Source organism: Mercenaria mercenaria, chromosome 9 (assembly GCF_021730395.1).
Source record: "Mercenaria mercenaria strain notata chromosome 9, MADL_Memer_1, whole genome shotgun sequence".
Taxonomy (NCBI): domain Eukaryota; kingdom Metazoa; phylum Mollusca; class Bivalvia; order Venerida; family Veneridae; genus Mercenaria; species Mercenaria mercenaria.
The window spans coordinates 44,095,067-44,109,834 of record NC_069369.1 but is presented as its reverse complement, the minus strand read 5'-3'; the positions used below and the strand labels follow the sequence as shown (position 1 = coordinate 44,109,834).

The window sequence follows — 14,768 nt, the reverse complement described above, 5'->3', positions numbered from 1 at the left end:
GGGAAAAAGGCAGTGAAGAATCATTCAAAGGACCCACCAAAAAAACAAACTTGGAAACTGTAAAAAGTAATCAGGTATGTGCATTTTATTGCATTATTTTCCAGGTTTTTGTCGAGCCCGCTTGCGGAAGCGAAGACATAGTTGTCCAAATGTCTGTTCGGTGTGAGTGTGTGCGTGCGTGTGTCTGTGCGTTGGTCTGGATTTATTTGTCCGGACCATAACTTTGACATGCATGGAGCAATCTTGTTTATATTTGGGTATGAATGTTAACCTCAGTGAGACGGAGTGTCATGCGCAAACCCCAGGTTCCTATCTCAAAGGTCAAGGTCACACTTACAGGTCAAAGGTCAAATTCAAAAATGACTGTCCGGAGCATTTCTTCTTCATGCATGGAGGGATTTTGATGTAACTTGGCACAATTGTTCACCATCATGAGACGGAGTGTCATGCGCAAGAACCATGTCCCTAGGTCTAAGGTCAAGGTCACAGAGGTCAAAGGATACAAGAATGACAACTTTGTCCGGAGCATTTCTTCTTCATGTATGGAGGGATTTTGATGTAACTTGGCACAAATGTTCACCTCCATGAGGTGGAGTGTCATGCGCAAGAACCAGGTCCCTATGTCTAAGTTCAAGGTCACACTTAGAGGTCAAAAGTCAGATACAAGAATGACTGTCTGGAGCATTTCTTTTTGATGCATAGAGGGATTTTGATGTAACTTGGCACAATTGTTCATCATGATGCGACGGAGTGTCATGCGCAAGATCCTAGAATTACTTCCCTTTGTTGTTACTATAAATAACTTATATTTGTAACTTTTTTATTACTGGTCTTAGGGAAAAATCAAGACCACTTTTCTGTAGTACAACATGCATGTTACATCCAATTTTCAGGTGTATTTTGACCTATCTCTACTGGTGCGGATTTTTGTGTGGACTTTGAATTTTTTATTTTTTTTATGCCCCCGAAGGGAGGCATATAGTTTTTGAACCGTCTGTCGGTCTGTCAGTCTGTCAGTCTGTCCGCAATTTTCGTGTCCGGTCCATATCTTTGTCATCGATGGATGGATTTTCAAATAACTTGGCATGAATGTGTACCACAGTAAGACGACGTGTCGCGCGCAAGACCCAGGTCCGTAGCTCAAAGATCAAGGTCACACTTAGACATTAAAGGATAGTGCATTGATGGGCGTGTCCGGTCCATATCTTTGTCATCGATGGATGGATTTTCAAATAACTTGGCATGAATGTGTACCACAGTAAGACGACGTGTCGCGCGCAAGACCCAGGTCCGTAGCTCAAAGGTCAAGGTCACACTTAGACATTAAAGGATAGTGCATTGATGGGCGTGTCCGGTCCATATCTTTGTCATCGATGGATGGATTTTCAAATAACTTGGCATGAATGTGTACCACAGTAAGACGACGTGTTGCGCGCAAGACCCAGGTCCGTAGCTCAAAGGTCAAGGTCACACTTAGACATTAAAGGATAGTGCATTGATGGGCGTGTCCGGTCCATATCTTTGTCATCGATGGATAGATTTTCAAATAACTTGGCATGAATGTGTACCACAGTAAGACGACGTGTCGCGCGCAAGACCCAGGTCCGTAGCTCAAAGGTCAAGGTCACACTTAGACGTTAAAGGATAGTGCATTGATGGGCGTGTCCGGTCCATATCTTTGTCATCCATGGATGGATTTGCAAATAACTTGGCATGAATGTGTACCACAGTAAGACGACGTGTCATGCGCAAGACCCAGGTCCATAGCTCAAAGGTCAAGGTCACACTTTGACGTTAAAGGTCATTTTTCATGATAGTGCATTGATGGGCATGTCCGGTCCATATCTTTGTCATTCATGCATGGATTTTAAAATAACTACGTATGAATGTGTGACACAGTAAGACGACGTGTCGCTATCAAGACCCAGCTCCGTAGGTCAAAGGTCCTAAACTCTAACATCGGCCATAACTATTCATTCAAAGTGCCATCGGGGGCATGTGTCATCCTATGGAGACAGCTCTTGTTTAGATTTACGTTCCTTTGTTGTTACTTTAAATAACTTATATTGTAACTTTTGCAATCTCTTTTTTATTTGGAATAAATGTTTGCCTGTATGAGACAAGGAGTGTCATGTACAACTCCCAGTCCTTTCGACAGCTGGCGGGCTCGACATATTGCCCGTGGGCATCTAGTTTGTATTGTAGTTGAAGCAAGTGGTTAGTTAGGTTTTTGGTACAAATGTCACCCCACCCACTTGTTTTTCTTCTCTTGTCCAAACTTCTATGGCTTGGGTGAAAAGGTTGGGGGTTGAGATGTGCTGGCATGGCCCATGGGGAACCTCTGCCCAATTTTTTCAGAGAGCTGGACTTTGGGGGTGGTTTTTTGGGTGGGGAGGATTTCCAAAATATTAGATGTGTACATGCTCATTTTACCTTCAACATTCATTATTATGTCTCCCCCAGGAGACATATTGTTTTTGCCCTGTCCGTCCGTCCGTACGTCACACTTCATTTCCGAGCAATAACTGGAGAACCATTTGACCTAGAACCTTCAAACTTCATAGGATTGTAGGGCTGCTGGAGTAGATGACCCCTATTGTTTTTGGGGTCACTCCGTCAAAGGTCAAGGTCACAGGGGCCTGAACATTGAAAACCATTTCCGATCAATAACTAGAGAACCACTTGACCCAGAATGTTGAAACTTCATAGGATAATTGGCCATGAAGAGTAGATGACCCCTATTGATTTTGGGGTCACTCCTTCAAAGGTCAAGGTCACAGGGGCCTGAACATTGAAAACCATTTCCGATCAATAACTAGAGAACCACTTGACCCAGAATGTTGAAACTTCATAGGATGATTGGTCATGAAGAGTAGATGACCCGTATTGATTTTGGGGTCACTCCATCAAAGGTTAAGGTCACAGGGGCCTGAACATGGAAACCCTTTCCGATCAATAACTAGAGAACCACTTGACCCAGAATGTTGAAACTTCATAGGATGATTGTACATGCAAAGTAGATGACCCCTGTTGATTTTGGGGTCACTCCATTAAAGGTCAAGGTCACAAGGGCCTGAACATTGAAAACCATTTCCTGTCAGTAACTTGAGAACCACTTGACCCACAATGTTGAAACTTAATAGGATGATTGGTCATGCAGAGTAGATGACCCCTAACGATTTTAGGGTCACTCTGTTAAAGGTCAATGCCACAGGGGCCTGAACATTGAAAACCATTTCCAGTCAATAACTTGAGAACCTCTCGACCCAGAATGTTGAAACTTCATAGGATGATTGTTCATGCAGAGTAAATGACCCCTATTGTTTTTGGGGTCACTCCGTTAAAGGTCAAGGTCACAGAGGCCTGAACATTGATAACCAGTTCCGATCAATAACTAGAGAACCACTTGACCTACAATGTTGAAACTTCATAGGATGATTGGACATGCAGAGTAGATGACCCCTATTTATTTTGAGGTCACTTGATCAAAGGTCAAGGTCACAGGAGCCTGAACATTGACTTGAGAACCACTAGGCCAAGAGTGTGAAATTTAGCGGGATGACTGGACATGCCAAGTAGATGATCCCTATTGCAGCCAACCATCAGTGTCTCATTGACTTTCGCCCCTGACCCCTATTGACTTCTTGCCTATAGGACTTTGCATTGGGGGAGACATGCGCTTTTTTACAAAAGCATTTTCTAGTTTTACATTTATTTTTAGTTTGCATTGTAACATAACCGATATACATCAAAATGTAAAAATATGTCAGGTCTTATTTATAGGACCATTTTTAGCTCATCTGATTTTTTGAAAAAAAAAGATGAGTTATTGTCATCACTTGAGCGGTTGTCGGCGTCGGCGTCTGCGTCGGCGTTGCCTGGTTAAGTTTTATGTTTAGGTCAGCTTTTCTCCTAAACTATCAAAGCTATTGCTTTGAAACTTGGAAGACTTGTTCACCATCATAAGCTGACCCTGTATAGCAAGAAACGTAACTCCATCTTGCTTTTTGCAAGATTTATGGCCCCTTTTGTACTTAGAAAATATCAGATTTCTTGGTTAAGTTTTATGTTTAGGTCAACTTTTCTCCTAAACTATCAAAGCTATTGCTTTGAAACTTGGAATACTTGTTCACCATCATAAGCAGACCCTGTACATCAAGAAACATAACTCCATCTTGCTTTTTGCAAGAATATTGCCCCTTTTGGACTTAGAAAATCAGTTTTCTTGGTTAAGTTTTATGTTTAGGTCAGCTTTTATCCTAAACTATCAAAGCTATTGCTTTAAAACTTGCAACACTTGTTCACCATCATAAGCTGACCCTGTACAGCAAGAAACATAACTCCATCCTGCTTTTTGCAAGATTTATGGCCCCTTTTGGACTTAGAAAATATCAGATTTCTTGGTTAAGTTTTATGTTTAGGTCAACTTTTTCTCTTAAACTATCAAAGCTATTGCTTTGAAACTTGCAACACTTGTTCACCATCATAAGCTGACCCTGTACAGCAAGCAACATAACTCCATCCTGCTTTTTGCAATAATTATTGCCCCTTTTGGACTTAGAAAATCATTTTCTTGGTTGAGTATTATGTTTAAGGCAACTTTTCTCATAAACTATCAAAGCTATTGCTTTAAAACTTGCAACAGTTTTTCACAATCGTAAGTGGACACTGTACATCAAGAAACATAACTCTATCCTGCTTTTTGCAAGAATGATGGCCCTTTTTAGACTTAGAAAATCATGGGTAGGACAATATTTCTATTATACAAAAAAAATCAGATGAGCGTCAGCACCCGCAAGGCGGTGCTCTTGTTTAACACAGCTTGATATTTCAATGATCCTTTTTCAGGTACTTCCTGGCTGTGGATTCTCGTGTAGAGTCAGTGCATGAGAGAATCCTTACTACAGCAGTTGTAAGTGAACATTGTCTGCCGTTCTCTCTGGCAGGTGACATAGATCTAGAGAAATGACTTGCTGAAGACAAGGTAGCACTAAATAAAACAACATTATCCAGGACCAGTGCAGCATATGTGAATACTCATAAGGACAATTTTGTGTCACTGAACATTGATGAGGCAATTAATAGAAATATTGACAAAGTGCTTAACATTATAGTGCAGAGTCAAACAAAGTTGTACTTGACCACTTAGGTTCAAGAATTCAGAATGTTGCTGCAGCTGCTGAAATTGTGAAGTCTATAGAAAGTGTTCTGTTAGATTATGAAATAAAGTGGACACAGGTTGTAAATGTTTTGATGGACAACTGTAGCATCATGAGGGGAGTGAAAGGAGGAGTTGAGACTCTTATAAGGGAAAATAAATGGTTGTCTTCTTGATGTCAGTGGGGACACGATCCACATGATAAGCAATGTGGCCAAAACATTGATGAAAAATGTAGACAGTGTTCTTCAGAGTATTTGCTTTGACCTATACTATGATGTAGAGGAGTCCCCAAAAGTGAAGGAAATTGTAAATGAAATGATGACTTTGATGAATGCTGAAAAATCCAAGCATCTTATTAGACCAATCAGCAGCAGATTTCTTCAGATGTACGATGTCACCTCAAGGCTGGTAGAAGTGTTTTGACTACCTAACTGTTTATTATGCAGCATTTCTCACTGACTGTTTAACATGGTATTATAAGTGAACTGTATTTAAAACCTAGGCTATTAAGATTATTATTACACCCCAGTTAGGACTTCTAATGCACCAATCCAACCATGTAATTTTCACAGTCATTAATTAATTTATAAATTAAAGAAATGTGTTACTTGAATTAATGACATTTCTAATAAAAAAGTTAAAAAAAACCTTAGTATAGATGTTCTTGAAATATTTTGTTATTGTTATAAGTGACATAATCTAATATCTTGCTAGAATCATTAGTATTAGAATTTTGAAGATGAAATACTCTGTGTAGATACACTCCTAGAAGAACCTCAAAAAATGATTTGTATGACTGAAATTACTAAAATTTCACAGCTTCCGGGGGCCATCGGCCCCCTGGATCCCTGGCCAGGGCTTTCCCTGCACCCACCGGGGCCCCATGCGGCCCCCTGGCCCCCAGCAATATTTTCAGGTTTTTCACAATTTTATACTTGCACCCATGTGTTACAAATTCTTGTTTAGATCATTATATCCAGTGAATATCACAAAGAGAAAAAAAAGACATGAACATTACTCACTGATCACAAAAGGATGTTTCATGCATATTTATGGTAAGATGATCATGTTATCAAGTGGAAAAAGAGAGTTAAACTAAAACAAGTATTAATAGAATTAGTAAAGTCTTTCAGCAGCATTTGAACAGTCTTCATTCCTGAATTATGCTGCAAAATTTATTGGTCCCGATATTATTGCCAGTATATTTTTTGTAGTGATGTAACAATTCTAGGTTTCAGGTTTGAATTTGACTTAAATAAGCTGTACATTGTGAACTTGTCGTTTGTTGCAGGGTCAGGAGAAAGAGATGCAGGATAAACTTGGAGAAGATTCTAAAGAACTAGATAAAATGACAAATAAGCAAACTGTCCTTCTTAAAAAGGTAAAATATCTTCCATCTGTCATATGATGATCCTTGTGAAAATAATATACTGATGTTTAGATGTTAGATATGAACAGTTTCATTGGGGAAAAAAAAACAAGCCAAGGTCAGTATACAGTTACATGAAAAGTTTACTACCTTGTTACAAAAGCTCATGTGAAGGAACTTTTTGTCTCCCCATGTTGACTGTGTTGTCTGCCTGTCACAGAAGTTTGTCCTCTAAATTTACAGATGGTATTTGATCCAAACTTTGAAGGGATGCTCATTTGCATGTAACTGTTTTACTTATCTATTTTAGATTAGCAGAGACTTCTATTTTTAGCTCACCTGAGCAATGCACGTGATCACGCTGTGTCCTCTGTGCATCCGTCCATCGTCAACAATTGTTTTAAGAATCTCCAAAACCACTGAATGGATTTTGATGAAACTTGGCATGGGTGTTCCTTGGATGGGCCTCTACCAAAGTTGTTCGAACGGTTCCACTTGGTTGCATATAGGTTCCACCACAGCTAAAAAAAGAAAAAATCTTCAAATGACATCTCCTAAACCTATGGTCCAATTTTGAAATAATTTCACACAAATGGTCCACAAAGATTGTTCAAATTATAACGATTCGTCAGAAAACTTAGCCGCCAGGGGACGTGGTCACTTTTCCCCTATTTTAGAATAATTTTACACAAATGGTCCTTTTGTGACCTCCTATCAAGATTGTTCAGATTATTTTGATTTGTCAAAGAACAAGGCCACCAGTGGATGTTGTCACTCTTCCCTATATGTATGTAGTAGAAACTTTAAAAATCTTCTTGTGTGAAACTGCAGGCCCAATTTTAGAAAAAAATTATGCAAATGGTCCTTGTGTGACCCTCTACCAAGATTATTCGTAAAAAAACATGGTCACCAGAGCGCGTGGTCGCTTTTCCCTATATGTATATAGTGGAAACTTTAAAAAAATTGTGTGAAACTGCTAGCCCGATTTTAAAATAATTTTACACAAATGGTTCTTGTGTGACCCTCTACCAAAATTGTTCAAATTATTTTGATTCATCTAATAACATGGCCACCAGGGAGCGTGTTCACTTTTCCCTATATGTATATAGTGGAAGCTTAGAAAATCTTCTTTTTGTATAAAACTGTTAGCCCGACTTTAAAATAATTTTACACAAATTGTCCTCGTGTGGCTTTCTACAAATATTGTTCAAACGTTTCTGATTTGTCAAAAAACATGGGCGCCAGAGGGCGTGGTAACTTTTCATCATCAACAATTTCTTTAAACAACATCTCCTCCAAAACCACAGAATGGATTTTGATGAAACTGTGCACAAATGATCTATGGGTAGCCCTCTTTCAGATTTGTTCAAATGGTTCCTTTCATTGAACATGCGGGTCTTTTTGGTTAAAAATAGGTTTTCAACTATCAGACTTTAAAAATCCTTTTCTGTAGAGCTTTGATATTTGGCATGTAATATGGGGGTTTGACTCTCTACCATACTTGTCCAAATTATTGCCCTAAGGTAAAAAAAAAATGGCCACGCCCCTGTGTCTGACATGTACTTACTATAGACTTATAAGAAACTTTGAAACTCTTCTTTTCTGAATCAGTAATAACTTAGGCCTTGATATTTGGGTGTGTGATATCAGATTTGTAATTTTCAATTTATTGCCCTAGGCTCAAAAATGTGTGTGACATGTACATGTATATGATATAGGCTAACATAGAAGAAACCTCTGTACTTGTACCATTACTTTATACAAACACACTTGAAGCCTTATACACAGGTAAGCGCTTTAGGGTCAATGACCCTCTTGTTTAGGTTTTTCAAACCTTCCATGAATATTTATCAACATGTGAGCCTTAACTTTTTGCTGGATATATTTCTTAACATTCCTCACCACAAACCCATTTGGCAGGGGATATCAATTCATAGAATTTGCTTGTTAACCATTGCTGTACATTGATATGTGTTATTTGGTTCCATTTAGTGATTCTTGTAGGGGGTGCATATATAGCTGAAGTTATATAGTGGCCTTTAAGGTCTAGTGTTTGTCTAGACCTGGCAAAGGATGAAGTCTTGTTTATCTAGACTTTAAGATCTAGTGTTTGTCTAGACCTGGCAAAGGCCTGGAACAAGTGAAGTCTAGTGTTTGTCTAGACTTTTGCTATGGCATGCATATATAATGTTTGTTATAGCATGGCCACTTTGGGCATTGCATAACAGCAGTCACATAGCATCCAAGTGTCAGACTGAACAAGATTACTCCAAGAATGCAGAACCTTTGGTACCTGGAGGAGGGATGGATGGTGGTTAAAGCATGTAGCAAAGATAACGTCTGTTTGATTGGAGATCCAGTGCACAAAGAAAGATGCAGGGGCACATATTTTAGAACAAGGCAATAAGCAGCCCTTGAAACAAAGAAATATTTCCCTGCTTATCAGAACGAGGCTCAGTGTAATGCTGATCAGCCCAAATAAGGAGCAGACTTTGTTATGCTGCTCAAGGAGGCTCTTGAAAGGGAAAATGAATTACTGTTATACAGATTGAACTTGAAAGGGCCTGCAGTGGCCTCATTGGCCTCTTTAAAACTCGGTTCAATATATTCAACCTCCACTTAAAACATGCGACGAAAAACGACATAAACAGCAATTTTATGCTAAAATATTCTAATTTTGTGCGTGTTTGTCTTTAAAACAAAATATTGCAAATAAAATGCATGTGTAAAAACTGTTAATGCAGTCAAAAAGCTTATAACCACAAAACAACAATTCTTGAGTGACTTTTTAGCTCACCTGAGAACAAAGTGCTCATGGTGAGGTATTGTGATCACGCTGTGTCCATCATCCGTGCATGCGTCAAGTCGTCCATCATCAACATTTGTGTTTAAACGACATCTCCTCCAAAACCACTGAATGGATTTTGATGAAATTTGGCCAAGATGTTCCATGGGTGGTCCTCTACCAAAATTGTTCAAACGGTTCTGCTTGGTTGCACATAGGGGCTGCCAGAGCTAAAAATAGAAAAAACTTCAAACGACATCTCAAAAACCGATGGTCCGATCTTGAAATAATTTCACACAAATGGTCTTTATGTCACCCTCTACCAAGATTGTTAAAATTATACCGAGTCGTCAAAAAACATGGCCGCTAGAGGGCGTGGTCACTTTTCCCTATATGTATATCGTGGAAACTTTAAAAATCTTCTTGTACGAAACTGCTTGCCTGATTTTAGAATAATTTTACACAATGGTCCTTGTGTGACCCTCTGCCAAGATTGTTCAAATTATTTTGATTCATCAAAAAACATGGCTGCCAGAGGGCGTGGTCACTTTTCCCTATAGGTTAGAGACCACCAATTGTTTTCCCATAGACTTACATTGTAACATTATGGCTTGTACAGCCTTCCATACATCGAAACATGTATATCTAATTACAAGTTTTTCAAGAACTATCTTAGTTCTACCAAAATATCAGACGAAAAACATATGAATAGTGATACTTTATTTAAGTAATTTTCGTGTGAATGAGATGACCCCCTGTTTACATCATTGACATGGCGGGAGAAATTCGTTTGATAAAACTTTTTTTCAATACACATAAAAAGTAGCAAATTTTGTCAAAATGTATAATAAAATACTGTAAATGCAGTGAAAAAATAATCACTTCCTGGGTTTGTTTACATGACTGACCAATCAGAATGCACAGACGTTACCTTATTCCCAGGTATACACTTACCTCATTCCCAGTTAAGTTCCCTGTACTTTTTTGAATTGGTGGTCTCTGACCTATAGATAAATGTTTCGTATCACATTTTCCAATTTTACAGTGATATAATTAATTCGTGACCTCAACGCGAAACTAGTCTATCTGCTTCTATTTCTATATACACATAGACTAGTTTCGCGTTGAAACATGATCCAATACCAGATGTCTTACAAAGTTTCATCAAGAAATGTTCCGTTTTAAGAAAGATATAGACAGTTTACTGAGGTCACCCCCTGTCGATTTATAAGCCCAGACTCAGTCCCTGTTGTCAACAGATTGCAATTTGTCGTGAAAATTCAGTTATCTGCATTTGATTTAATTTGGAAGCTGAAATACGATTCATTCCGTAAAAAATAGAAATAAGGTCTAATAATTTTGTTCATTCTCTAACATTACAGAGATAAAAAAATGATCCTTTTTGGCCCAAAAGCTCAGATAAAAATGGGCACACCTGTTAAAAAAAGAGGCCAAAATTTTGGGGGGAAAAACCAAATTTCACGCTTATTTTTGCACAAAAACATCTTTCTACATTATTTACAACAGATTTGTGGCCATTTACATTACCTGTGGTGGCTTCCGACGAAAGTCATGTTTTAGCTCTATTATAGGTTAGAGACCACCAATTGTTTACCCATAGACTTACATTGTAACATTATGGCATGTACGGCCTTCCATACATCAAAACATGTATATCTAATTACAAGTTTTTCAAGAACTATCTTAGTTCTACCAAAATATTGGACAAAAAACATATGAATAGTGATACTTTATTTAAGTAATTTTCGTGTGAATGAGATGACCCCCTGTTTACATCATTGACATGGCGGGAGAAATTCGTTTGATAAAACTTTTTTTCAGTGCAGTGAAAAAATATCAATTCAGAAAAATCACTTCCTGGGTTTGTTTACATGACTGACCAATCAGAACGCACAGACGTTACCTTATTCCCAGGTATACACTTACCTCATTCCCAGTAAGTACCCTGTACTTTTTTGAATTGGTGGTCTCTGACCTATATGTATATAGTGGAAACTATAAAAATCATCTTGTGTGAAACTGCTGGCCTGATTTTAGAATAATTTTACACATGTATAGTTTTGAGTGGCTAGATGAACTTTGACATGAGTTGACCTTGATTTTGACCTAGTGACCTACTTTCACATTTCTGTAGCTACAGCCTTCAAATTTGGACCACATGCATAGGTTTGTGTACCGAAATAAATTTTGACCTTGACATTGACCTATTGACCTACATTCACATTTAATTTAGACCACATGCAAAGTTTTGTGTTAAGAAATGAAATTTGACCTTGATTTTGACCTAATGACCTTCTTTCACATTTCTCAAGCTACAGCCTTCAAATTTGGACCACTTGCATAGATTTGTGTACCGAAATGAACTTTGACCTAGAGATTGACCTAGTGACCTACTTTCACATTTCTGTAGCTACAGCCTTCAAATTTGGACTACATGCATAGGTTTGTGTACAGAAATAAACTTTGACATTGACCTAGTGACCTACTTTCACATTTTTGAAGGTACAGGTTTCAAATTTGGACCACATGCATAGTTTTGTATTCTGAAATAAAATTTGACCTCGATTTTGACCTAGTGACCTACTTTCACAATTCTTAAGCAACAGCCTTCAAATTTGGACCACATGCGTAGTTTTGTGTACCGAAATTAACTTTGACCTTGAGATTGACCTAGTGACCTACTTTAACTTTCCCCAAGCTAAAATTTGGACCACATGCATAGTTTTGTGTTCTGAATTGAAATTTGACCTTAATTTTTACCTCGTACCTACTTTCACATTTCTCAAGCTACAGCTTTCAAATTTGAAGCACATGCATAGTTTTGTGTACAGACCTTGAGATTGATTTAGTGACCTACTTTCACATTTCTCAAGCTACAGCTTCAAATTAAGGACCACATGCATGGACCACTTGCATAGTTTTGTGTACCGAAATGAACTTTGACCTTGATTTTGACATTGATCTAGTCTTGAAATTTGGAACATTCAAAAATGGCTCAGTGGTGGGCGCCAAGATCACTCTGTGTACTCTTGTTTAAAAAAATATTCCTGTCTGAAAATTCAAGGCCTAGGCTTTTGATATTTGGTATGTTGCATTGCCTAGTGGTCCTCTACCTGAGTTGAAAAGAGGCCCCACCCAGGGGGTCCCAAGTTTTACATAGACTTATATAGGAAAAAAACTTTAAAAATCTTCTTGCCTGAAACTGCAAGGCATAGGCTTTTGATATTTGGTATGTTGCATTGCCTAGTGGTCTTCTACCACGATTGTTCAAATTATGCCCCTGGGGTGAAAAGAGGCCCTGCACTGAGGGTCCCAAGTTTTACATAGACTTATATAGGAATGGAATTTAAATATCTTCTTGTCTGAAAGTTCAAGGCCAAGGCCTTTGATATTTGGTATGTAGCATTGCCTAGTGGATCTCTAACAAGATTATTCAAATTATGCCCGTGGGGTGAAAAGAGGCCCCACCCTGGGGGTCACTTGTTATATGAGTTATATAGGAAAAAATACTTCGAAAATTATCAGGTCATATTTCCTACACTGTTTAATTATAATTACCCGATGACCCCAAGTTGTCACGTGACTGTGACCTTGACCTACAAACCTACTTTCTTGATTTTTAAGATACAGCTTTGAAATTTGGATGACATGTACAGTTTTTCACACCGATCTTAAAACTGACTTTCAGTGACCATGAATGTGACCTACTGGCCTACTTTCTAAATATTTTAGCATCAGTTTGACATTGGAAACATGTAGCTCGTATTACTCAGGTTAGCGATCGAGGGTCATCATAACCCTCATGTTATTAATACTGAGGAGTTCAATAACTGATAACATAAAATATTAGGGATGGGAACGAATATTCGAAAATCGGCCGAATATTCGTTATTATGTCTCCCCCCGGAGACAAATTGTTTTTACCCTGTCCGTCCGTACGTCACACTTCATTTCCGAGCAATAACTGGAGAACCATTTGACCTAGAACCTTCAAACTTCATAGGGTTGTAGGGCTGCTGGAGTAGACGACCCCTATTGTTTTTGGGGTCACTCCGTCAAAGGTCAAGGTCACAGGGGCCTGAACATTGAAAACCATTTCCAATCAATAACTAGAGAACCACTTGACCCTGAATGTTGAAACTTCATAGGATGATTGGTCATGAAGAGTAGATGACCCCTATTGATTTTGGGGTCACTCCGTCAAAGGTCAAGGTCACAGGGGCCAGAACATTGAAAACCATTTCCGATCAATAACTAGAGAACCACTTGACCCAGAATGTTGAAACTTCATAGGATGATTGATCATGAAGAGTAGATGACCCCTATTGATTTTGGGGTCACTCCGTCAAAGGTCAAGGTCACAGGGGCCTGAACATTGAAAACACTTTCCGATCAATAACTAGAGAACCACTTGACCCAGAATGTTGAAACTTCATAGGATGATTGATCATGAAGAGTATATGACCCCTATTGATTTTGGGGTCACTCCGTCAAAGGTCAAGGTCACAGGGGCCTGAACATTGAAAACCATTTCCGATCAATAACTAGAGAACCACTTGACCCCGAATGTTGAAACTTCATAGGATGATTGATCATGAAGAGTAGATGACCCGTATTGATTTTGGGGTCACTCCGTCAAAGGTCAAGGTCACAGGGGCCTGAACATTGAAAACCATTTCCGATCAATAACTAGAGAACCACTTGACCCCGAATGTTGAAACTTCATAGGATGATTGGTCATGAAGAGTAGATGACCCCTATTGATTTTGGGGTCACTCTATCAAAGGTCAAGGTCACAGGGGCCTGAACATGGAAAACCATTTCCGATCAATAACTAGAGAACCACTTGACCCAGAATGTTGAAACTTCATAGGATGATTGTACATGCAGAGTAGATGACCCCTATTGATTTTGGGGTCAGTCTATTAAAGGTCAAGGTCACAGTGACCTGTTCATGTAAAATAATTTTTTGGAAATAACTTGAGAACCACTTGACCTACAATGTTGAAACTTAATAGGATGATTGGACATGCAGAGTAGATGACCCCTATTTATTTTGAGGTCACTTGATCAGAGGTCAAGGTCACAGGAGCCTGAACAGTGACTTGAGAACCACTAGGCCAAGAGTGTTGAAATTTAGCGGGATGACTAGACATGCCAAGTAGATGATCCCTATTGCAGCCAACCATCAGTGTCTCTTTGACTTTCGCTCCTGACCCCTATTGACTTCTTGCCTATAGGACTTTGCATTGGGGGAGACATGCGCTTTTTTACAAAAGCATTTTCTAGTGGTTTTTTTTTGTTTTTTTTTTCAAAATAAGTATCATTGATTTTGGGCAATAAATAAATGCTAATTCTACAGAACAAAACCGTAGGTTCTGACGTATTTTTTATTGTGTATCAAAAGCACTCCAATTAACAAGAAAATAGCA

The 14,768-nt window shown here is 38.7% G+C and overlaps 1 protein-coding gene across 1 annotated transcript in view; it reads left to right on the top strand.

The window, feature by feature from the left end:
• The window catches only part of LOC123546154 (structural maintenance of chromosomes protein 3-like), a 446,003-nt gene that overhangs the window by 319,043 nt on the left and 112,192 nt on the right, over positions 1-14,768 (top strand). The window contains exon 24 of the mRNA XM_053551316.1: positions 6,453-6,542. Coding sequence (XP_053407291.1) covers positions 6,453-6,542 — 90 coding nt within the window. The remainder of the gene's footprint in view (positions 1-6,452; positions 6,543-14,768) is intronic.